The 23,163-nt window shown below is 33.3% G+C and overlaps 2 protein-coding genes across 7 annotated transcripts in view; one reads left to right on the top strand and one right to left on the bottom strand.

Annotated features, from left to right (window-relative positions):
* Nucleotides 1-23,163, bottom strand: part of PSMD1 (proteasome 26S subunit, non-ATPase 1) — an 80,749-nt gene that overhangs the window by 32,058 nt on the left and 25,528 nt on the right. The window lies entirely within an intron of this gene.
* On the top strand, nucleotides 4,297-21,577 carry HTR2B (5-hydroxytryptamine receptor 2B). 5 transcript variants are annotated; one of them, XM_045517454.2, is made up of 4 exons: nucleotides 4,298-5,403; nucleotides 6,911-6,970; nucleotides 16,019-16,219; nucleotides 19,770-21,577. In XM_045517454.2, exons 2-4 carry the CDS (start codon nucleotides 6,940-6,942, stop codon nucleotides 20,660-20,662), a joined length of 1,125 nt encoding a protein of 374 aa, XP_045373410.1. In that variant the 5' UTR covers nucleotides 4,298-5,403; nucleotides 6,911-6,939; the 3' UTR covers nucleotides 20,663-21,577. The 5 variants fall into 5 exon arrangements, with proteins under 5 accessions (XP_045373411.1, XP_045373410.1, XP_045373409.1 ...); XM_045517453.2 differs by having other exon boundaries at nucleotides 6,724-6,970; nucleotides 16,019-16,174; XM_010956041.3 differs by having other exon boundaries at nucleotides 4,299-5,403; nucleotides 6,724-6,970.

Here is a 23,163-nt window from a genome sequence, read left to right as displayed (position 1 = left end):
GGCGCTGTCAGCAAAATCCATACTGTGGGAAATTTGACAGTAATAATGACCTGGTATCTTCAACAAACAAGCAGCAAGGAGTGGGGGAAAAAGAGGCAAGGCAAGAGAGAGAGAAAGAATCTACAAATTAACAGAAAATACACCAACTCTTTAATAACAGTGCGTAAGGCTTTCTTTCAGTTGTTTTAGATAATTCTGACATTCTTTAAATCTTTCTTTTTTTTGACATTCTTTAAATCTTTGCTTTTCTATGTAAACATTTATCTCTTAAGATAATATCACAAAATAATTCCCATATTTTGTTATAAATGGATCAGCAGCAGCCCTTGGATCAGCATTTATAACCAAGTATTTACATGACTAATCCCTGAGTAGCAATAAAAGTTTATCTCTATGTCTCCATAAACATATTTAGAAAAATTAATGTCTAGAAATGGTCAAGTCATAGGAAAAACAGTAGATTTTGTTTTATTGGATGGGGACAGTTAGAGAGCAAGGAATTCAATACTTGAGAAACCATCTGATTAGCATAGAACGTGTTACCTATGACTTAACTTTACCTCATATTTACATTTTGGTATGTTTAAAGTATATTTACTCAGACAATTACAAATTTGCTAGCTGCATATGTTTTCAACAATGGAGCTACATGTTGTGGAATTCTAACAACTTTTCTTACTCTCTTTATTTTTTGGCTACTTTATAAAAATTTAAAAAGTGAATGCCATTAGAGATTAAAAGAGTGGGGGATATTTTTTTTCTTTAAAGTTATTTTTACTAGACTTCAGAAAACTAAAAATTATTATAGTTTTAGACAAGCTTTTGGCATATCTCCAAACAGATTAATTTCTTTCAGGTGCTGCTGAAATGGAGTGAAAACACCTCAGAGAGGTGAGAAGAAAGAAGATTCATAAGATTTATATAAAGAAATTACCAATTCACCATAATAAGAAACATGGTTCTTAAAAATCTCAGATTGCATTCCGGGATCTAGAGAAATCTGTAACATTAAAAAAGTTACAGTATTATTAGTGTGTTTCCCTCTGCCTTTTAAATCAGCAAACCAAGAAATGAAATTCACTAGAGGGGGCTCAACAGCAGAATTTGAGCAGGCAGAAAAAAGAACCAAGTAAGGTTAATTGATAATATTAAGTTAGGTTAATTGAGAATTGATGTTAGGTAAGTTGAGATTATCCAGTCTGAGGAGCAGAAAAAGAATGAGGAAAAATGAACAGAGCCTAAGAAATCTGTGGGCACCCACAAATCATACCAGCATATGTATAATGGGAGTCCTAGTGGGAAAAGAGAAGAAGGCCTAAAAGAACATTTGAAGAAATAATGGCCAAAAATTTCCCAAATTTTGATGAAAGACTAGAAACTCAACAAACTTTAAGCAGGATAAACTCAAAGAGATCAATGAACAAAAAGACAGATTACATTCCAGTAGGAGACAAATAATAAATAATAAAGTAAGTAAAATGGTGAAGTTCTAAGGAGAACAAAAAAAGTAATTCAATGTAAGGGGTATTGGAAGAGCCAGAAGAAGGGGCCATTTTGCAGTATTAGTTAGCATAGTCAGGGCAGGCTTCAATGATAAGGTGCTATTTAAGTAAAGACAAGAAGGCAAGGAGGAAGTGAGCCAAGTGGCTAGGGGGAGGAGGAGTGTATTTGGTTGAGGAAACAGCTCATTCAAAAGCCCTGTTGTGAAATGATGCTCAGCATATTTGAGGAACAGCAAAGAGGCCAACAGTTTGAGTGTAGTGACAAGGGGAAGAGTAGTTGAAAACAGGATCAGATTATTCAGTATTTATAGGAACTTTGGCTTTTACTATGAGTGAAATGAAGGGCCATCAGGATTCTAAGCAAAGGAATGATATGATCTGACTGGTTTAAAAGTGGTCATTTTGGTTGCTCCATTCAGAGCAGAGCACAAAGGTAGAAGAAAGAAGACCAGTTAAGAGGCTACCTCAGTCAACAGTGCTGAATATTGCACAAAATCACAACTAGTGTTATCAGTGACGTTCTAAGACTTATATTAGCAGAGTGCTGGGGATAAAAATCTGATTACAAGAGTTATAGACTGGGTGGGTGGTAAGAAGGGAAAAGGATAGGCAATTCTCTAAAAAAGTCTGATGAGGAAGGAAAGAAACTTAAGGGATAAAGAAAGGTTTCATTTTTCATTAACTGGAAACCTGAGCATTTCTGCAAGAAAGAAGTTAAAGCTGAGGAAATGAATATTCAAGGCATGTATTCTATGTGTGAAAAAGAAAATACTTTATTCAGCTAGATTGCAAAGAATATCACGAAGTGTTGGAATCAAGAACTTGAGTAAAAGTTAGTCGTGGAAAAGAGGAATGACAGTATGACCCCAAAGGATAGGATGGATGAAAATAAAGACATCTTGAGAAGAAGCTGAAAGGTCACAAAGCTTTCAGATTGGTCTAAGTCTTTCATTAAAATAAGCAGTAAATTCAGTCATCAGGGGAGAATGAACAAAAGAGTCTAAGGAGAACAGATTAAGTTTGAAATAGCTATTCCTTCTAAAGTTTCAGCTCTTTCGCTGATTTAATCAAAGAGAATGACCAAGAAAGGAATGAAAAAAAAGCCAAGAAATATTTGAGCTGTGCTGTGGGCCCTGGTGAAGTGAGCTAGTCTTAGCTCTACCATATCTATATTATAATTTTCAGTATACTCATTTGTATCCCCCATAAGACTATAAATTACATAAAGGCAGAATATGTTTATCCTGCTCATCAATGTAACTCCACAAGCAAACAGAACTCTATGAATACTTCTCAAATGAATGAATATGTAATGGACACAATCCACATATTGTTAAAAATCCCTTAATGTATTAGTGTTTGATAGATACTATGACTGAGAGGTAAAAAAAAATAATATTTGGCTGATATTTAAGTTGTCTTCCTAAACCTATAAAAGAAACTAGATTGCTTCCTTAAATCAAAGATAGAGTTTGTTTAATAAATTAAAAGGCATCAGAGATAAAGTTCAGTATTTTAGAAAAAATGCACAAATTAGGTTTCTTGGTTATGGTAAGATTAGAGTTTGAGTCTGACCTTTAAGCTACAATAGTAAGAATTAATTAATCTGGAGTTCTTGGTAAATGAGATATTCTATAAAAATGAAGCTTCCAGATATTTGAAATCTTTTTCTACCATTTAGAATCATAGTTTTATATTTTTCACCATTTTGGATAGAAATAAAAAAATGTTTTTCACATTTTTCTGCCATCTAAAACAGAGCTGAATAAAGATAATTTAACCTCTACTTAAGTATGTGGAAGTCATCACTATGATATCAATTATTATACCACATACGAGTTGTACAGGGTTGAGTTATATAAGAGCTACAAGCCTCTGTTCTTTTTTTTTTAAATTGAAGTATAGCTGATTTACAATGTTGGGATGACTTCTGGTGAATACAAGTCTCTATTCTGAGTAGACCTACACACTTACAGTTTTTAATTCCTATTTTTTCAGTTGGCCCTGTTTGCTATTACCAAAATGTGTGTTCACCTTTAATTTGTTACCCTGCTCTGGAGTAGGGAGGGAAATGTGTTTGTTAAAACTGTCTCAAGAGTGAATTTATCACTGAATATTCTTTCGGACTATTCAGATTTACCACCATGTGCAAATGTTTATCTTCATTAAAGATGGGGGATAGAAAAGTTTTTGTAAATGTGTTTTTAGAGTAAAAAGATTTGGAGTGGGGCCTTCTACCTATCATGCATGATGTTTTAGAGCACAAATTTAGTTATTTGCCAACTGAGAGATTCATCTACCTTTTTATTTATTATTATTTTACTTCCTCTCTGATTATCAATTACGCTAATAACTCAAGGTTGCCAAATAAGTAGTTGTTATAACTAGTTACATTCCTTAGCCATAAACTAAAAATATAAAAATAAAATAAAAAACTTCCAAGAACAAGTTTTAATTATTTTTTTAAATTATTTTAGTTAAGGTCTTTTTTTTTTTAAAGTGAGTGAATGTGGATAAGAAGGGTTAGTATTGATAAAGTATTGTAATAATAATAATGGTTGGTATTTTTGCAATATACTCAGTGAATAAAGAAATGTATCTATAAATACAAGTCAATGAAGGTTTATTTCATACAAGTCTTTTCATTGAATATAATGGTGCTATTTTCAATGTGACATTACTTGTTTTGCAGACACCTATCTGCCTGCACTAGCACAGAAGCCAAATTGTGGATCAGAATAAAGCAGTATTTTAAGGTATTTCCATACTCCTGAAGAGAAATTCTGGCACGTTACAATCTATCTGATTGTTCTTGAGGATTACTTTATTTATTTTCACCCCAAATTCTTAGCAAATATTTTTTCTAAAATATTGAATTTTGAGTTAAAATAAAGCAGTAAATACTGAATAAAATCTGAAGTGCTCAGTAGAACTGAAATGAACAAAACATTTTCCAATAACTTTCACACAAGCTAAGAAATATAAATTTGAAATAGAAAAGAGGTACAGATGCTCTTGCTTATGTAGAAGTAATTAAACAATTTAACAATATGAATGAGCTATGATGATCTTTTAAAAGGAAACCTTGAAAATGCTTAAGTTCTAATACTAAGCCAGTCCTACAGTTTAAGGAAAACTTAGCTTAGTTAAGACTTTTACACTAATTTTCAGAAATAAGGCAGAAATATATTTTTATTATATATCGTAACTTTCCCCAATTTATCTGTGGAAAGAAAAAACTGCCAGTGAACCAATTCCCAAATCCAGAGGTCATCTTTTTAAAAATGAGCAATGAAAAAGTCTCTGCTGAAACTTACATATACATGTAGAATTCAGACCTTTCTGTGTTCTTCTATATAAGGTTGCAACCAGAGCAAATTAATTGTGTTCCACAGCAAGCTGGGTAAGAATCTTGTTTCACTGGTAGAAATTAGAACTCTGGAAGTCACTTTAAGGCTCACTGGGCAGAATCTTCACAGAATTAAAGCTCTAGAATCTCTAGACTGTATCTTATTTTTTCTCAGATAGGAAAAACAGCCTAGGGTTTATCTAAAACAAAACTATCTTACATTAAAATGAGAATTTATTACAGTCTCCCAAATATTAAAGAGAACCCTTAAGAATATAACTTGAATAGGGGTCATGAACTGGTTCAACATACTTAACTGGTGATTTTATGAATTATAATGAATGCTGCTACTCTCTGGAAATGAATGTATCAAAGATGAAATAACCTCCTTGGCACGCTTACAGCTATACAACACATTTGTTTCACTGCTTTCAAGCACCAGTGCTGGAGGCTCAGAGTAAGTCAAAGGGAGGAGGACTTCAGTCACAGCAGCAAGCAGGTCTACTGAGCAGATAAGATGACATGCTTGGGAAACTAACGAACAAGTAAGAGGTAAGTATTTAACAAATAAAAATAGAGTTAATCTAAAGGGGCTTTTCTTTCTTCCTTCAAAAACTCTGCTACCATCATCTTTTATTTCTATTCAGTGGTTTAAAAACCAAACCGAAAAATTTACAATGTTAAAGGGGAGATTTTAAATGTGGGATTTGTAGATTTTATGAATAAATGATTTAATCTTCCTCTTAGCTTCCACTCCTTCCCATGGAAGCTGGGAAGGCTAAGAAAAAAATTACTACTTAGAACAAAAAAAGAATTGGTTCAAATCTGGCATAAAGTGATATATTTGGGAAATATCTGTTGCAGAAACATGCTTTCTTTGAAAGATGAAATAAGTAAAAACAATTATTTGGATCCTAGTAATTATTTCCCCCCTTCTTTCAAAATGAAGGAATTCTAAAATGTTTTATAAAAATAGCATTTATGGCGGTATTAAAATAAACCTGATCAGGCAAAACCCAATTACAAATAAGGACTCCTAGCTGGTAAATCATTTTTTTAAGACCACAGGTGGGCTTAGAGTGTTCCTAGGTAGGTGGTCAGTGTGTATGAAAAGTCTTATTCAGAACTATTTGGTGCTCTGATGTTTCTAATCTTCTGTATGTATTCTAAAGTAAAGGTAAAAAGATATTTAAGGGTCAGGAAACACCTAAGTTTTCATTATACCACTGAAAAGATTGATACATTTCCTGTTTCATTAATCGAAGCATATCAGAATTGGCTGCACTGTTACAAATGTAGAGCAGACCTACTGAGAAGGGAGGGGTTACTAGTAAGTTCAAGTGTTTTTTTAAACTGGTTTTCGAAAATAAAGAAATAACATATTGCAACCGACATATTTTATATCTACGGGGAACTCCTTTCTGGCATTCAAATTTAAACTCAACTCCACATCTACAGGAGGAAAAAAAAAAAGAGGGAGAGAGAGAACCCCCAAAATAGTGTTTTTTCACAGCTATCAGTTTCTTTCACTAAGCCTTCTGAAGCCTCTGCAGAATACTAAGCACTTGGGCCTTCCCTACCAGACAAGGACAGATGCACGTATGCTCTCGTTTTACAGAACTTGAAATTCTTTTTTTTTTTAAGGAAGGAGCCAACTTTGACCTTGAGTGTTTGGCATGGGTACAATGCCTTAAAAAAGCAGATGAGCAGCTTAGCTACTGACCATGCTGACCACTGTCCAGAATTGGTTCAAACCATAAAAAACAGCAAACGGCTTTCTCTTATAGAAAATCTGAACAAAGCACAATTCCTCAGCACATTTTGCAGAGCTCATTTGATCAATTAATCTCTTCTAACTGGTTTGGATTACAGACAGGATCAGTACCAGAGGAAATGAAACAGACTGGTGAGGAACAGGGAAATAAACCGCGCTGGGCAGCTCTTCTGATACTCATGGTGATAATACCCACAATTGGTGGAAACATCCTTGTTATTCTGGCTGTTTCACTGGAGAAAAAGTTGCAGTATGCTACCAATTATTTCCTAATGTCCCTGGCAGTGGCTGATTTGCTGGTTGGACTGTTTGTGATGCCGATTGCCCTCCTGACAATAATGTTTGGTAAGTATTTCATTTTGTTCCTGCCATCAAACCACAGAACTATGATACACTATTAGAGAAATGGATACTCATTTAATCTTTAAAGATGGACTTGGACTATTTAAAGATACAATGAGTAAACAATCCTGCATTTTTCATCATTTCTGTGGTTGATAATTAGTTTTAAGAGCAAAAAATAATTTCTTAGAAACAAGTCTCATCCATCTAATAAAATCATTTAAAGTCATCCAAGTTAGCAATATTCATACATTCTGCATACATTACCTAAAAATTATAGTGAAGAACAGACCTACATTTTACCCTGTTACTAATACTTCTTTTCTTGATAAGTCAATAGCTAGGACACTCCTGCAACAGTTAACGTCCTGGAGTAATTATCAGTAACAAGATCTTTGAATCACTAAATTCCAATATACATCTCTAAACCCCAATTTAAATTACAATTGTTCTAAATAGTCTTGTCCTATCTCTTTATAGCCTGTCTACTTGAAACTTTTAAACACAAGTCTTACAACGTGTCATGTTAAGAAAAAATTATGTTTAGTTGCTGAAGGAATGGTCTGGCTCAGAGAACCCCAAGAGATGATCTAGCTGTTTAATTTTTAAGATATCTGACCATCTATCTGCGTCCTTGATACATGTTAGAAGAATCAAGATCTCAAGTTATTAAAATAAGTGACTAAAATCTATGTTATTACAATAATAAAAAATATGCGAACTGAAATCTTAGCTTGTTATAATAAAATATTAATGATTTTCAATGATGTAAGTATTTTCTGATTCATGCATATTATCTCTAGTTACAGAATCTGGGTAAGCACAAATAATTCTGATCATGAATTATGAGGGCTCCTAAGAATCAGGATTAAGAGGGTATTTAACTTATTTGATGCTTGACATAAATTGATATTCCATTCCTTAACTGTTGAAGAAAAATGATTCTTTGTAGCAGACAGGGCTTCTTGGAATTGTTTATATGGTTAAGATAACTAGAATACATATTAGAAGGTGAAGAAAAACTGACATTCAAACTATTTACATTCAGGTTTAAATGTTACATTTTTATAAGTAATTATAGAAAGATATCTAAAATTAAGTACTTGATCCCCCAAATACAATCAGATGGTGATAGGCTAAAACTTCTCATTCTAAATCAACACTTAACTCAGGCTTTAAAATCTGCGGCAGGACAAGGAGTAATGAATGAAGTTCTACTACTTTAATAGACTCTCTAAACATTAACATTGTCTTTCTATCTATCCCCCTCCTTTTTGCAAATCTGCAACCTTTTGAATAAACTAGTGCTACACATAGCCATGGAAAATAATTAAGAAATCTTACTCTAAAGGAGAACCTAAACAATCATAATTCTGAATACAGTTTAAAAGAAATAAAGTAAATGAGGATTATGTAGGAATATTTGTGCATATTTGGTAAAGATTGTACAGGCACTGATTCAAGCTCTTATCTCTGTGCAAACAATAATAACTTACTACGTCAAATCATTCTTTAAACTGTGCTTTGCTACGCATACAGAAAATATTAAAATGCTCATCTCATACTACTGTAAAATTTGATACATTAAATTGAATAAATGAAACTAAAGAAGTTATACAGAAGTAAATTTTAACTTTAAAATCCATGAGTCCATAAATATCAAACATCTACTAGTATCTGCAAAATACTGTGGCAGATACTTAAATCAACAGGTAAACAGTTAAGAAATCTTAAAAGGCAAAGTTTTATGGTATTAAAGTGAGCTGACAAAACACAAAAGCTGATAACAGTGATAATCCCATGTATTCCACAGGAAAATAGTAAGTATACAGCAGCTGAAAACTGTGTATATTTAAATTTTAGGGGCCCAAGATACTCTTAGCTGTAAGAGTTGGCAGAAAACCCAACATATTTTAACATAAAATATGTAGACTATCTTTGTATCTATGTCTTGAATAATTATTATATGTATATTTAACCTGATTTTATTCTTTCAAACATCTGTTAATTTTTTATTACAAAATAAACTCTTTCATAGCCTCCACTATCAGTAATTAAGCTGTATAGTAAGGTTAGTAGATTCAAAAAAATAAACTAACCTGGGAACTTAACTACTATTTAAAACATTATTGCATTAATTCATTGTTGAAAACATTATTCTATTTTTATGAGTAAATGTATGAGAAAATGCATGTTGCCCTCTAAGAAGCTTCAAAAGGATGCATTCATAAATTGGGAACTGCACATACAAATGGGGACATGATTCAAATACTAAGATTTTTTTGATAGCCTTTCACATGTTAACATGTACAAAGACTTCCTAAATTAATATATTTATAAGAATTTCTGATAACTTTAAAACGCAGAAGTAGTTTTGTGTATTTTTCTCTCATTACAGGGATAATCTCCAGAACTTCTAAAGTCTGTAAAAACAAAAGTGTCCCTGGTTCAACATAGAAAAATTAACTATCATTATGAGTGATATAAGTTATTTAGTTATCTCAGGGAAATTCAATGAAAGTAGCACTGATACTTTATATTCTAATAAAATTAAGTTTTGTTTTTAAAAAAGGAGAGCACTGAAAATTTTAAAGTGGCTTTTACACTGAGAAACATTTTATTCAATCAATAATTTGTACAGTGTTTGATTATGTACTATTTGAATTTCTAGTTTACCAAGATTATGACAACTGGTATAACACAGTCTTTCAAATAAATAGTGCTACATCAACTTTTCTGTCACTTCTTCCTCTCTGGGAGCACTCGACTTAACCTTTACCTTACAGTTCTAGTTTTTTTTTTTTTTACTGTCTTGTCTGTAATTTTTAAAAACCATGATCACAGATTAGTGGCTTATAAAATAAGGCTTGAAAATGCCTCTGAGTAGGACGCAAAGGAGGACAGAACATCATACGCCAATATAAAAAAGACAGGATATCATTCACAGTTTAAGAACATCTCTGAACTTCCTTCTCTCATTAAATAAATGATTAAAAATGTAAAGGGAGAAAATATAGCATTTGGTCATCCATTGGTCATTGGCTGACCTATAACTTAAGTTTTAATTCATGTCTCACGAGCGATAAATTCAAAGTGTCTGTAGTAGGGTTGAAAGAGGGTGTATAAAATGGCTGAAACATGGGGTTTGAAGCAAGACAACCTAGGCTTTGGTTCTCTTGTATTGGCTTAGGTAAGTCACTTAACAGTATCAGAGTTCAATCACTTTTCTGTTTAAAATGACTCTGCTAAATCTTCTACTGCAGGTATCTAGTGAAATTGTAAAGTAGGGCCCAGCACGTTTTAGATACTAACAATTGGCAGGTATTAGTACAATATGCAAAGGGTTTATATACTAAAATATATGATTTAGTTTAGATATGCATTTGATCAGAGATGAAATGAATTATAGCAGTAAAAGAAAAAAAAGTTATTTATGCAGTGAAATGCTGCTCTGATTCTTAAATAAGGGAGCAAAGCAATTATAAGCACTTCTTTTTGGAAAGCGAAAATTTCTAAAAAGCAAGGAAAAATTTTCATAAGTAAGATATCACTCGAAACATTTAAAACACTATCATATTAGACACCTAACCGCAGGATACTTCATATCCTCTAACATGGTGGAAAAAACAGCAACAAAAACAAAGCAGAAGCTTCATAATAAATATTTAAACACTGACCTATGTCTCTCTTTTCTGGGAGAAAAATATAGAACAAGAATCTCTGAGATAAAAAATATGTATATTTGAAAATATATTGTTTTTGGACAACAGGACCATTTAGGATTTGTCCTACCCTAACACATTCATGAACTATTTACCTCAGTGAACTTTATAGGCACAGTCCTCTTGGAATGGCTTTAAAAATAGTCTTTTAAATCCTCAAAAGGGAAATCTTTTATGTCCCAGATTCAGAGATTAATATTAATTATTTTCTGAACTAATGATATAAACTTAGCTTTCCAAACTAAAAACTTGCTCAAAGGATAAACAAGTTCCAGATGACATTAGTCTATCTCATCAAGTAATGGAGTTTGTGGTTTAAAAAAATTCAGGTTTTTATACAGTTCTATACAGTTAAGAAGAAAGCCAAATAAACAAACAAACAACCTCAAACCAAAAAACAGACCCCCCCAAAACAGGCATGGCAATGCACAGAGGTTATTTATTCTTCTTTGCCATCTATATAAAACATATAGTTAAAATTCAACTTCAGTACAAATTTAATTAAAAGTTAAATAGTTAAACATGTTCTCATGCCCTTTTTTTGAAGTATAGCTTTAAGTTTTATTGGATGCATGCACTCTTGCTACAGCAGGCAGGAAGACAAACGTACTGATTTTACACTGATGATATGGCTCATTATTTCTAAGTAGGAGTGTTTCAATGGCTGGGTTAGTTGGGAGTTTCTGTCAAACAATGATAGTAATAAGAACTAACATTTATTGAGTGCTTTATCTATGCCAGTCATTGTTCTTAACATTTTGCATGTAATATTGCATTTAATCCTCAAAGTAACTCTATAAAATTGGTATTATTATTATCATCCCCATTTTACAAGGGAGAACAACAAAACAAATAAATGGCAGGGACAAAATCTGAATTCAGAACTGATTCTAGAATTCACATCCTTAACCTGTTTCTGCTTTCTCAAATGAAATGAGAAATTATATCAACCAAGACTGTTCAATATTTGGCAAAGAAACAACATTTTTCTCTTAAATAACTCTAACAGGAGGGCCACAGAATTTTCTTGAGGGACAAGGCAGAACCCAATATTTTCTAAAAGTTCTATTTCATATGAAATGATACAGACTTGGGTCTTAACCAATAACTGTATGAATCTTTGAAATTATTGCCAGACCTCTTTTCTGAGGAAAATATTTGACTTAGGCCTAAGAAGTTGTTGAACCTTCTCTAGAAGACAAATAGAAACCTACATACCTGAACAGCAGCTCTGCTACCTTTTACGTATGGTGGTACTTAAAGTGTACAAGCCTTCATTTTAACCAACAAAATATTTGTGCTACTAGTATTTTTAAGGTTATAAATAATAAACTGTCTATAATCCAAGACTCAAAGACTTGTTTTGCTCCTATAATTATCAATCTGTAATTACTTCAGGCGCCAAAAGAAAAGCCATTATTCAAATCTTATCGAAATTAAATTCCTCTTTCGAAGTGGGCAGGGCAAAGAGGTAGAAAATGGGATTTTTTTCACAGAAATTTTGTGTGCTTTTTTCTTATGGGACAAAAAATACTACATAATTTAAATATTTTCCCCCTTCTATCTTAGCTTTTATAAAAAAGTCAAATTTAGAGTTCCAACAGTAATGAACTTTAAGTACCTGATAACTTATTTCCCTTAGGCTGATTCTTCAAATTTTTTCCTTTTTATGTAAATCCGTACTTTAAAGAATACATTACGTGCCTATGGAAATAAGCTAGACATAATACATCACAACAAATAAATGAAATTATAAACCCTTAAAACAAATTAAAAACTCCTAATAAAAATAACATAAGGTTTTGAATAGTTAGTTAACATACCTCACCATACCAATGTAAACTTTTTCAGTTATTCTGAATAGTAAAAATCTTCTCTGACCTAGAGCCTATCAAATTAATGCCAACTTGACTTCAGAATGAAAGCGTCTGGACTAAGAAAAGACCTTTCATAAACTGAGGATGTCTGGAACTTTTTAATTTGTATAAATTATTATATTACATGAATTCTAATTAGGCAATTAGATAAACTCTTTTTTCTTTTAGCTTTGTATAAAAGATTAATTTAATGCAGTCATCTGTTACTTTTATGTTAGTTTCATAAACACAGTCTATTCACTAGTGTTTCATAAAACCTGGAATCATAAAGGTTAATCATAAAGATCCATCACTCAACCCTAAACCTCATAGTCTCTTTAAGAAAATTCTCTATCATGTTTCAACATTTCTACTGTTAACAATAAGAAAGCACTGACTCAAGGAATAAAATTCTAATGATCTGCATTAATTTTAACATCCACTTTCTGTCCCAAAATTGGAGTTTATAAAATAAATTCATTCTGTTGGAAAGTGAGGCTAACAAGGCTTCATAGGCTTAATTAAAATCAGCACTAAAGAGCTTTCCCTCTAGGCCCACAATTAGAAGTATGTGGGTCAGACAGCCCAATTCCAAAGACATGTACTTTTCATATGAGAGTTCTATTGTGGCTTCCTGCTGATGGCTATTAGATTTATGACTAGAATTTTCCAGACCTTAAATTAAAAAAAAAAAAAGTCAAAATTAGAGTAGCTAAACGGGTAAATTTAAATTATTAGCAACCCACTTTAAAAGACGATAGAGGGCATGCATTTAAAAACAGGAAGCCTTATAAAAAAAATTAAAAAAAAAACAAACAAAAAACAGGAAGCCTAAGAGATAAGACATTAATTATCCACCTTATAAAATCCTTAACTATGATCAACATCTCTGGTTGTACCTCTAGACTTGAGCATTTTTTACTTCCTACTCAGTTCTAAATCTGAACTTTAGGACGGTTTAAAATGCAGCCTCACTTTAAGTAGTTTCCACTGCAAAACTGTGTCAGTCATATATGATTCTTTTCACTCAGACCATTAGTTTGCTTAAGCTCAGGTCAAAGAATACATTGCTGCCTTTGACTATTCACTAGTTAACAGGAAATCCAAATACTACTGCTAATAGGGAGAAAATCTAATTGATTAGATTCTTTCTTAAACACAAGTTTCTCTGCCATATTTTATTTCTTTAAGAGATCTCCCATAGATTTCTCTTTATAAGGAATTCTGAATGCCTATTCTATACCAGCAAATGCAAGACACCCTTTCAAGAAAGCAGTGGTTTTCAAACACTGATCTTCATACAAATCACTTGGGTATTTCCTTTAACTGCAGTCTTATTCAGTAGGTATGGCACGAGGCCCAAAAGCCTGCAGTTTTAATAAGTTCCCACGTGATGTTGATCTTTGCTGACCAGAAGAGCACACCCTGAGTGGCAAGGTCCTAAACAACATTTTCAATTAACATTTAAGTTTTGATAAATAAATGCTCCCTCATATTCAAAGACTAAATGTACCTGAATTCACTCATTTGCAAAATCAGTGATATAATCTCTAAGGTCCCTCTCCAGCTCAATGACTACAATTTATCATCTCCACTCCTTATTCCCACCCTAAATTCAGTGAAGTAGATAAAGTCTGATTACAGTAATTTACTTAAAAGTATAAATTACTCCTACTTGATGCTTTAAAGCCTTTTTAAAGAACCTACTGAACATGGAACCAAGTACCAAGCAATCACTTCTCCCTTTTCAATAAAAATTCATACAGATTTTGTTTTAAAAGAATTATTTCAATATTCCTATTAAGAATGCCATATACCAGCTCTGGAAACAACAGAAGGCACCAAAGGGTGGATTTGTCAGCCTTGCTAACTTTTTTGTGAAGTATCCAAATATTTTTCAGTAAGATCCTTCTTGAATCTTGAAAAAAATATATTCAAGTCTACCTAAAAACTCTTTCCCTAAATTATGGTCCTTTTTTGGTCTGGGATGCTAACCTTTCTCCACCCTCAGGCAGGCCTCCTGAATTCAGTTTACAACTGAAGGGTCTCTTTGTGCTCTGAAATCCTGGGATGGTTATCTTGGTTCCCCCTTCAATTAGTTTAATCATTTTATAGCTGACAAAGTCAGATACACTTGCAAAAAGGAAAAGAAAAGAAAGTTACATTTAGTCAGTGGACATACAACAATTAAACCATAAAAAGGTTTAGATAATCTCGTATGTATGACATTTGTTCTACAGAGGAGCAATTTGCTTTTTTATAGCAAGTTCTAAAATCTGTGTGTGTGTGTTGGTAAAAAGGATTCTAACTGAAATATTCTAGGGCATATTCTATTATAAATTTTAGTTACTTTGAAACTGCAAACATGTATGTAGTGGGTATATGTTTAGTATATAAAATTCATATACGTATGGATACTTGTCTAAGAAAATTTATTGGAAAACTATGTAGAATATTCAATACCATACCCCAAACCTGAATTTTTAAAAAAAAGTTAGTATTTCTAAAGTGCTTAAAACTGTACGAGGAGTAGAGTAAGTGCTTTTTAAATAAGAGTTTGTTAAATAAATTAAGGACTATGCCTAATAATGAGAGTTTCTTTTTAAACCAAAAGACTGTTTTGCTTATTACATCTCCAGTGCCTGGAGTGAAGGATGGAATATGGAAGGGTAATAATCCACTTTTCTTCAGGATAATGTGAAGCCATTCCTTTTGCAAACTTTATTTAAGAACTATTTCTGTCAAAAAGAAAACTCAAGTCATTCCATTTAATTATTTAACCAAATTAGAGTTTGCTATAAACAAGGATCATGCTGCTACTTATTGCCAGAAGTGAGCGATCCCAGGCATTAGTGAGACTCCCATTCTAATATTTTTTTTTGCCACATTATATTGCTTCCTCTATTCGGTAAAAAAATTTGTTTTTTTTAATATTAATGGCAGCTTAAAAGTAAATTTTATCTGAAAAGCAAGGTTAAGTTCCAATTGCAAAACTATAAATTTTTCAAAGATCACAAAAGGAATAGACAAAAGAGCAAAGGTTAAAATAATGCTATGCTAAAAATGCTAAACTGCTGATTTAGGAAAAGAGTTGTAATTATTATACAAAACAAAATGTACTTAAAAGGAGTACCATCAGGGGGAGGGTACAGCTCAGTGGTAGAGCATGTGCTTAGCATGCATGAAGTCCTGGGTTTAATCCCCAGGACCTCTATTAATAAACAAACAAACAAACCTAATTATCTCCCCCCAACACACACACACAAATTAAATATTAAAAAAAAAGGTAACACCTACAGAAATACATTTAATATTACTGACTCCATTATCTGAAGTTAAACATTATCTTGTGGAGTTAAGTCATAAAATTCCAGATGAATGAAGAAAAAGTTAAAAAAATATGTATCACTTAAAAACTGCAGATTCAAGGTTGCCATTTTGCAGAAAATGTTTTTGTTTTTTCTTTCTTTCAGAGGCTATGTGGCCCCTCCCACTTGTTCTATGCCCTGCCTGGTTATTTCTTGACGTTCTTTTTTCTACTGCATCCATCATGCATCTTTGTGCCATTTCAGTGGATCGTTACATAGCCATCAAAAAGCCAATCCAGGCCAATCAATGTAACTCACGAGGTACAGCATTCATCAAGATCACAGTGGTGTGGTTAATTTCAATTGGTATGTGGGGAACGTCAGGGTTTGGGGTGGTGTATATAGTCTTTGGTTCCATTTGACTAGGAAATTACCAGGTCTGGTAGACACTGATACACCAATACAAGCTCCTTATGACACTGCATTCATCTTACAGCTTCTAAACCATAATATAAGCAAAAAGTATGAAAAAGCAGAAAAGTTCATGGCTTAATTTTGACATGCAGTAAGACTAAATGTAGTAACAGTTTTCATATTTGTCAACCAATCATTAAGGTCTAAATAGCATGCAGAATCCCAAAATTTTATTAAAGTAACAAAAAAAATTGAAATGCACCTTAAATCACATCTAAGAAGATAAACAGGAAAAGCAAAAAAAAAAAACAAAAACCCAAATATTTTGTATGCAGGTATCAAAGTTCATATATTCATCCTGGAAGCCACTATGTATACAGACTAAAAGCATTAGTGTCTGCTTAAGTGTTCTGAACATGTTTAATTAGAAGATTTAAGAGAGATACAAATGATGTTCAGAAATGATTTTTGGAAGAATCATGCTTCTGTTTTATGTCCCTGCATCCATCTTTGATGCTCAAAGATAGCCGCTATATTAGAATATCTTAGCATGAAGTACAACATAAATGATAACTCAAATCTCTTATAAGTTAGTATCAGAAAAACAAACAGATTCACAATAGTTACTATGACCATTAACAGTCTGACCAGCAGATTCACTTTCTCCTAGTAAGAAAAAATTTAAAGAGAAAAAGAATCAAAAGAGACCTAAAATGCTAAAAGAAAAGCAAGAAAAGGATGTGTTTTTTCTCTAATCAGAAAAAGGAATACTTGGGCTAAAAAAAACAAGAAAGAAAGACACTGAAAATGACCCTTTACAATCCTGGAATAAAGCATACCAAAGCCACCCCTCTTTTCAAAAGTTTGGAGGTCAAAGTAAGGAGTATTACTACTCTGGCTTGGGGAGACATAAGGGTCCAGGAAAAGTTTATTTAGAATATAGATATCTGCAGGCACTGAGATAAATCTAGTTTTGAGGACAAAGACTGATTGACAGAACAGAAGAGGTCCTTAAAACGGAAGCTAGGGAAAGGGCATGGGAGATAATGGATGACAATTACCAAAATTTAAAGTGGAGAGACAGAAAACTGAAGAAGTTCATGTCAAACAATCCATTATCTTTTTGGTAAGTTCAGTATAATGAAGAAGGAGGAAAGGAAGACGGTGTGAGGTGTATGTGTTGGGGTACACTGGGGGGAATAGAGCAATAGTAGGGAGAAAATAGGAAAAATGGATCCTTAAGAATGAAAACATTTGAAACTGAAATATCAAGCCAATAAACAGCTTGCTGGTAGAAATGCTATCTCAAGGCGAGATTACATGAATTTATAAATTGATCAAATGTATACTGAGTACCTATGATATGTGAGGTACTAAGAATACAAAGATAAATAAGAAAATGTACCAGTGACAATCTAGTAACTTTGTAAAAGAAAAGGCAGATAACAGGGTTAGTTCAGTTTTCAATTTTGCAAAGAGCTAAAAAGAGCTCACTTCCTTTTTCTGGATTTACAGTTATGCCAGGTAACACCCAATAACAAGTAAGGTATGAAAGGAGAATTAGAGGGTAAGGGTTTAAAACAATGAAAACTTAAGTATTACTGACCAGCAAGCTGGTTGAGGAGGTAATGTGAGCCTGGATGGGAGTTAATGGAATGTGAAAATAGAGAAAGAAGGATGGACTAGAGGTCAAGATAGCAGAAAAGAAGTTCTACAGTGATGAAGAGTAGCAGGACAAAAAAGGGATATATCAGAGTTCATGATTTTAGATTTGGGATACTTTTAAGTGGACTTATGAATGGTTTCAGGAGTGCAAATAATAATTAGAGTTGAAAAATTCAAGAAATATAAAATTAGGGGTTAGAAGGGTCATCAATGGGATAAAGTCATGGGAGACGACAGCAATGGAACAGTGGAGAGAAGACTACAGCAAGGGGCTGAAACCATTAAGGAAGACAAACACATGTCCTAGAGATTGGTAGACGACTCAGATGGAGAATAGAACGGTATAAGTAGATTAAACAAACTTTAAAAGGGAAATGTTTTGAGGGGGAGAGCAGTGAAATGATTACCTGAAAGTAACAGGGCAGAGGAGGTGTCAGCTAAGTTTTTCCATAAAGGTCAAGATAGTAAATATTTTGATCTTACCGACTGTATATGGTTTCTGTCAAAACTTCTCAATTCTGCAGCGGGAGAACAAAATCAGCCACAGAGAATACATTAACAAATGGGTATGGCTGTGTTCTGATAAAATGTTACTTAGAAAAACAGAAGGCAGGCCAGATTTGGCCCTTGAGCTATGGTTTGCTGACCCCTAGTATAGAACATTAAGTATACAGTATACAAAATCTTCTTTCTGCTAGTGTACCTGAGGAAAAGTAGAAAAAGCAGTGGCATCCATCAGAAAGAGTTTGAGGAAAATATTCTTGTCAAGGTCTCTCTGCTACCATAAAAAGGCTGTACAGATGATAGGAGTACTTTTAGATTCATATAAGTGAATTTTTTTATGATACCCTTAAGGATTCTAGAGGTGTCTAAAGATCAATGAATTCAGATTTATTTTTAAATATCTGCTGTTTCAAAGAGAAAGCATTCAGGTTAACCTTTCTGTTGTCTTCCTAATAAGCTACTTCACTAAGCAAGATCATATTTAAATACCTATTTCATGGTATTTAAAGTATAAGAAAATTAGCGTGAGGTACATGTCTTTCCTATTAGAGGAACCCTCAATCTTGAAAATAAATTTCATAATTCACATACTCTCAAAATTTTAAGTAGCATTAAAAAAAAAAGAACCCTTAGTTTTTCCTAAGAAGTCAGAAAGAAAAGGTTAAAAGACATTCACAAATATCAGAAGATAAAACTGTCTGTTAAATGAAACTATACAACCTCAAAGATAAAATAGTTATCTATTCATTATTAAGATGCTGAACGAATGTACTCTGAAGTCACTTAAGCTCAGCTACATTGGAAATTAAGATAAAAGCACCTTCTCTTCTGAATTCCTTTCCTTAGCCTGGAATAGATCAACAAACAACAGATTATGAGAAATGGAGAATAAATGAAGACATCCCCTAGATATACAGTACTTTTAGGGAAACTTTAATTATAAAACTGAAACCACTGGCCAATCTCTTCAAAAAACAGCAGGCTTGGGGGAGGGTATAGCTCAAAGGGCAGAGCGCATGCTTAGCATGCACGAGGTTCTGGGTTCAGTCCCCAATACACTCTCTACAAATAAATAAACTTAATTACCTTCCCCATTCCCACCAAAACATAGTAACAAATAAAATATTAAAAAAAAAAAAACAGCAGGCTTGCTGATTTAGGTTCTATTTGTCAACTCTTCCTTTGATTAAGCGCTTTGACAAGTTCCACATTGTGGGTACCAGAATTATAATACACTAACACCATAAAGTCACTAAGATAAACTCTAAAAAGACCTAATCTAAGAGTCAAAGGTCATAAAGTAACTCAATTTATCTTGTTTCCCCTTCCTTAGGCATTGCCATTCCGGTCCCTATTAAAGGGATAGAAAATGACGTGAGTAACCCAAACAACATCACTTGTGGGCTGACAAAGGATCGTTTCGGCAATTTCATGCTCTTTGGCTCACTGGCTTCCTTCTTTACACCCCTGGCAATCATGATTGTCACCTACTTTCTTACTATCCATGCTTTACAGAAGAAAGCTTACTTGCTCAAAAACAAGCCACCTCAACGCTTAACATGGTTGACTGTGTCCACAGTATTCCGAAAGGATGAAACACCTTACTCATCCCCAGAAAAAGTAGCAATGCTGGATGGTTCTCAAAAGGACAAAACTCTGCCCAATGCAAGTGATGACATACTTACGCGAAAAATGTCCACAGTAGGAAAAAAGTCAGTGCAGACCATTTCCAATGAACAGAGAGCATCAAAGGTTCTAGGGATAGTGTTTTTCCTCTTTTTGCTTATGTGGTGCCCCTTTTTTATTACAAATGTAACTTTAGTTTTATGCGATTCCTGCAACCAGACTACTCTCAACATGCTCCTGGAGATATTTGTGTGGATAGGCTATGTTTCCTCAGGGGTGAATCCTTTGGTCTACACCCTCTTCAACAAGACATTTCGGGATGCATTTCGCCGATACATCACCTGCAATTACCGGGCCACAAAATCAGCAAAAACTCTTAGAAAATGCTCCAGTAATATCTACTTCCGGAATCCAATGGCAGAGAACTCTAAGTTTTTCATGAAACATGGAATGCGAAATGGCATCAATCCTGCCATGTACCAGAGCCCAATGAGGCTCCGAAGTTCAACCATTCAGTCTTCATCAGTCATTTTACTAGATACACTTCTCCTCACTGAAAATGAAGGTGATAAAACTGAAGAGCAAATCAGTTATGTATAGCAGTAATGGCCCAGTTTTTATCTAACCAATAAGATGAGTAAGATGATAAAGATGTAAATATACCAAGAATTATACAAAGAAAAACTTTATATGATGTATCAAATCATCTCTTTAAATTAAGAATTAGATGGTAAGATTATCTAATTTTCTTTATTTGGGCAAAATTATTCCATGAAAAAATAATTTTGTATAGCTGCAAATTAAAACAATCCAGCATGCTGGTTAAATGTTAAGATATTCAAATGAAATAAAATTAAATAAATCAATAAATTTCAGACTGAAAAAAAACCCCAATGTCACCGTAAGAATTTATCTAGTTCCTAACTGCATGCAAAGCTATACTAAGAATGAAATAAAACAAGCAAGGATTAACCTTGTCTTCAAGGCCTTTTTTAAAAGCATACGGCATAACACAGAACAATAGTGACAGGAACAGAGGACTAAAAATAAGAGCATAAAATAATGATCACAACTGAAGGTAAGCTAAGATTTCCATTTACGGTGTAGCTTAGTTAAATGTAGTCACAATTTTGAATTGATCAGGAAACTGTTTTGATGGAAGGGTAGGGAGGCCAATAGTTGGATATCACATAAAATAACAGGATCTTAGAACTAGAGCTCTTTGTTAAACGGCTGACACCAGACATCTACTCAGCAGGGATGGGTCTACTGGAGGAGGAGGAGAAAGCAAATGAAATCACTCTTGGGTACCTGAACCTCCTTATGTTTCTCAAAGAACGTGTGCAAACTGGAGGCACTGGTCATCAATTCAGGAACTTTAACGACTTCATAAACTGAGATCACGGTTGTCCAAGCTTGCCCAAAGACAACTTCTGGTACAAAATTTTTTATTCACCCTTTTGTTATTTCTCTTTGCATTGCTAAATCTGGAATAAATCCAATCTGTGCCATTTACTAGCTAACTGACTGAATTTACAAAAAATACTTAACTTCTCTAAGCTTCAATTTTCTCATCTACATTTCACTGGGTTCTTATGGGGATGAGTACATGTGAGACTGTAAATCTCTGTAAAGCCAAGTCTATTTACCTTTGACATTTTATTTTTATGGTACTCCCATAAACGGTGAATAAATTTAGGCTGAGGGAATCTGCAGTGAAGACAGCCCAATCTTAGCCTTTCTTTTTCAGACTGACCCATTCTTATGCGTTAACCTATTGCTCCATCAGTTTCTCTCCAGGCAACATGGTTTAAGAAAATTATCACAAGAAATGTACTGGCTATGGAGAAGCTCAGCCTAAGTGAAGCAGGTATATAGGATCCAAATGGCCTTTCTTAGAACACGATTCCAATACACAGATCTTATGGGCTCTATGTTATCTGCCAGAAAGAGTATATCTTACAAATTTAACTCCTAAATCATCAACACTTGAGGCACTTTTCCCCACTACTCTAAGATTTTTTAGCAGTGTTAAGGGTGGACTACCTCAAAATAAGAGGCAAAATAATTTACATTCCTAAAAAAATTTCATTCTTTTCTATTTTGGATTTAGTCTCTCATATGAACCACTTAGTATACGTTAAGATTTATATTCTTGTCAAGTCAGAGAGTACATTTTCATATATCACTCTAAGTATTCCAAACTGCGTTATCACTCTAACAGTATTCCAAACCACATCTTATGTATCTAATGGCATATAAAATTGTTTCAGAAAATTTAACTACTAGAGATAGCAATCTCACTGGGCAAGGTCTACCAGCTAGATAATCTAGGTTAGAAGGACTATCTTCACACATGTGCCATACTGACTTCAAACTTGCATATGTGCTTAAACATATGTACGTCTACAGAATTAACTGTAAAACCTTTCATCTATTTAGCATCAATTCCTGGGGAAAAAAAATCTCTTTGCTTATAGTTAGTTGAGAGAGCTTTCTATAGTTAATGAGGTCATTCTATATTTCCAGAAGATTCTAGAAAAAGAAATATAACTCCGATATACAAACTATTCCTGAAAACATACAACATAGCACAAAATTTTTAGTGTATCTTGATATATAACTGATATTTCTATTTTAAAACATTTTAAAGAAACCTATATTTAAAAGCAAATCTCAGAAGCTAACTACCCCTATGGCAACAAAGAGACTTTCTTTAATAGTCCTGTCTTCAAAGAAAGGGAATAGATTGTATCTCTTTACAAGAATAATTAAAAAAGAAAAACCCCTTTCATTCTATTCCACATTTACTGTTAATTGAGAGGGGAAAACAAATACATAGAAAGTAGAATTAAAAAGTCAAATAAAGTAAGGAAGTTATAGAACCCAGACACTGAGGCAAAAACAGAGAACAGCATACAGAGAACGTGTATCAAATTCATATGAAACTGTAAATGGAGATACTGTAAAGATGATTCATGCATCTGGTGGTAATTGTTTGCTAGGGTTCTTTCAAATGCTAAAGATCTATGATGATGCAACATTTTTATATTCAAGAAACCATTTCCTGTGGTCTAAAAAATATCCACACGACGAATTTC

Source organism: Camelus bactrianus, chromosome 5, assembly GCF_048773025.1.
Source record: "Camelus bactrianus isolate YW-2024 breed Bactrian camel chromosome 5, ASM4877302v1, whole genome shotgun sequence".
Classification (NCBI taxonomy): Eukaryota; Metazoa; Chordata; class Mammalia; order Artiodactyla; family Camelidae; genus Camelus; species Camelus bactrianus.
This window is presented reverse-complemented; position numbering and strand designations above follow the sequence as displayed.

Bases quoted from the DNA above. Each gene is read 5' to 3' on its own strand.
- HTR2B (XM_010956041.3), top strand. From the start codon at position 6,745: ATGAAACAGACTGGTGAGGAACAGGGAAATAAACCGCGCTGGGCAGCT. The intron at 6,971-16,018 runs GTAAGTATTTCA...TCTTTCTTTCAG, and splicing joins CCTCCTGACAATAATGTTTG to AGGCTATGTGGCCCCTCCCA. The intron at 16,220-19,769 runs GTATGTGGGGAA...CCCCTTCCTTAG, and splicing joins GGTGTGGTTAATTTCAATTG to GCATTGCCATTCCGGTCCCT.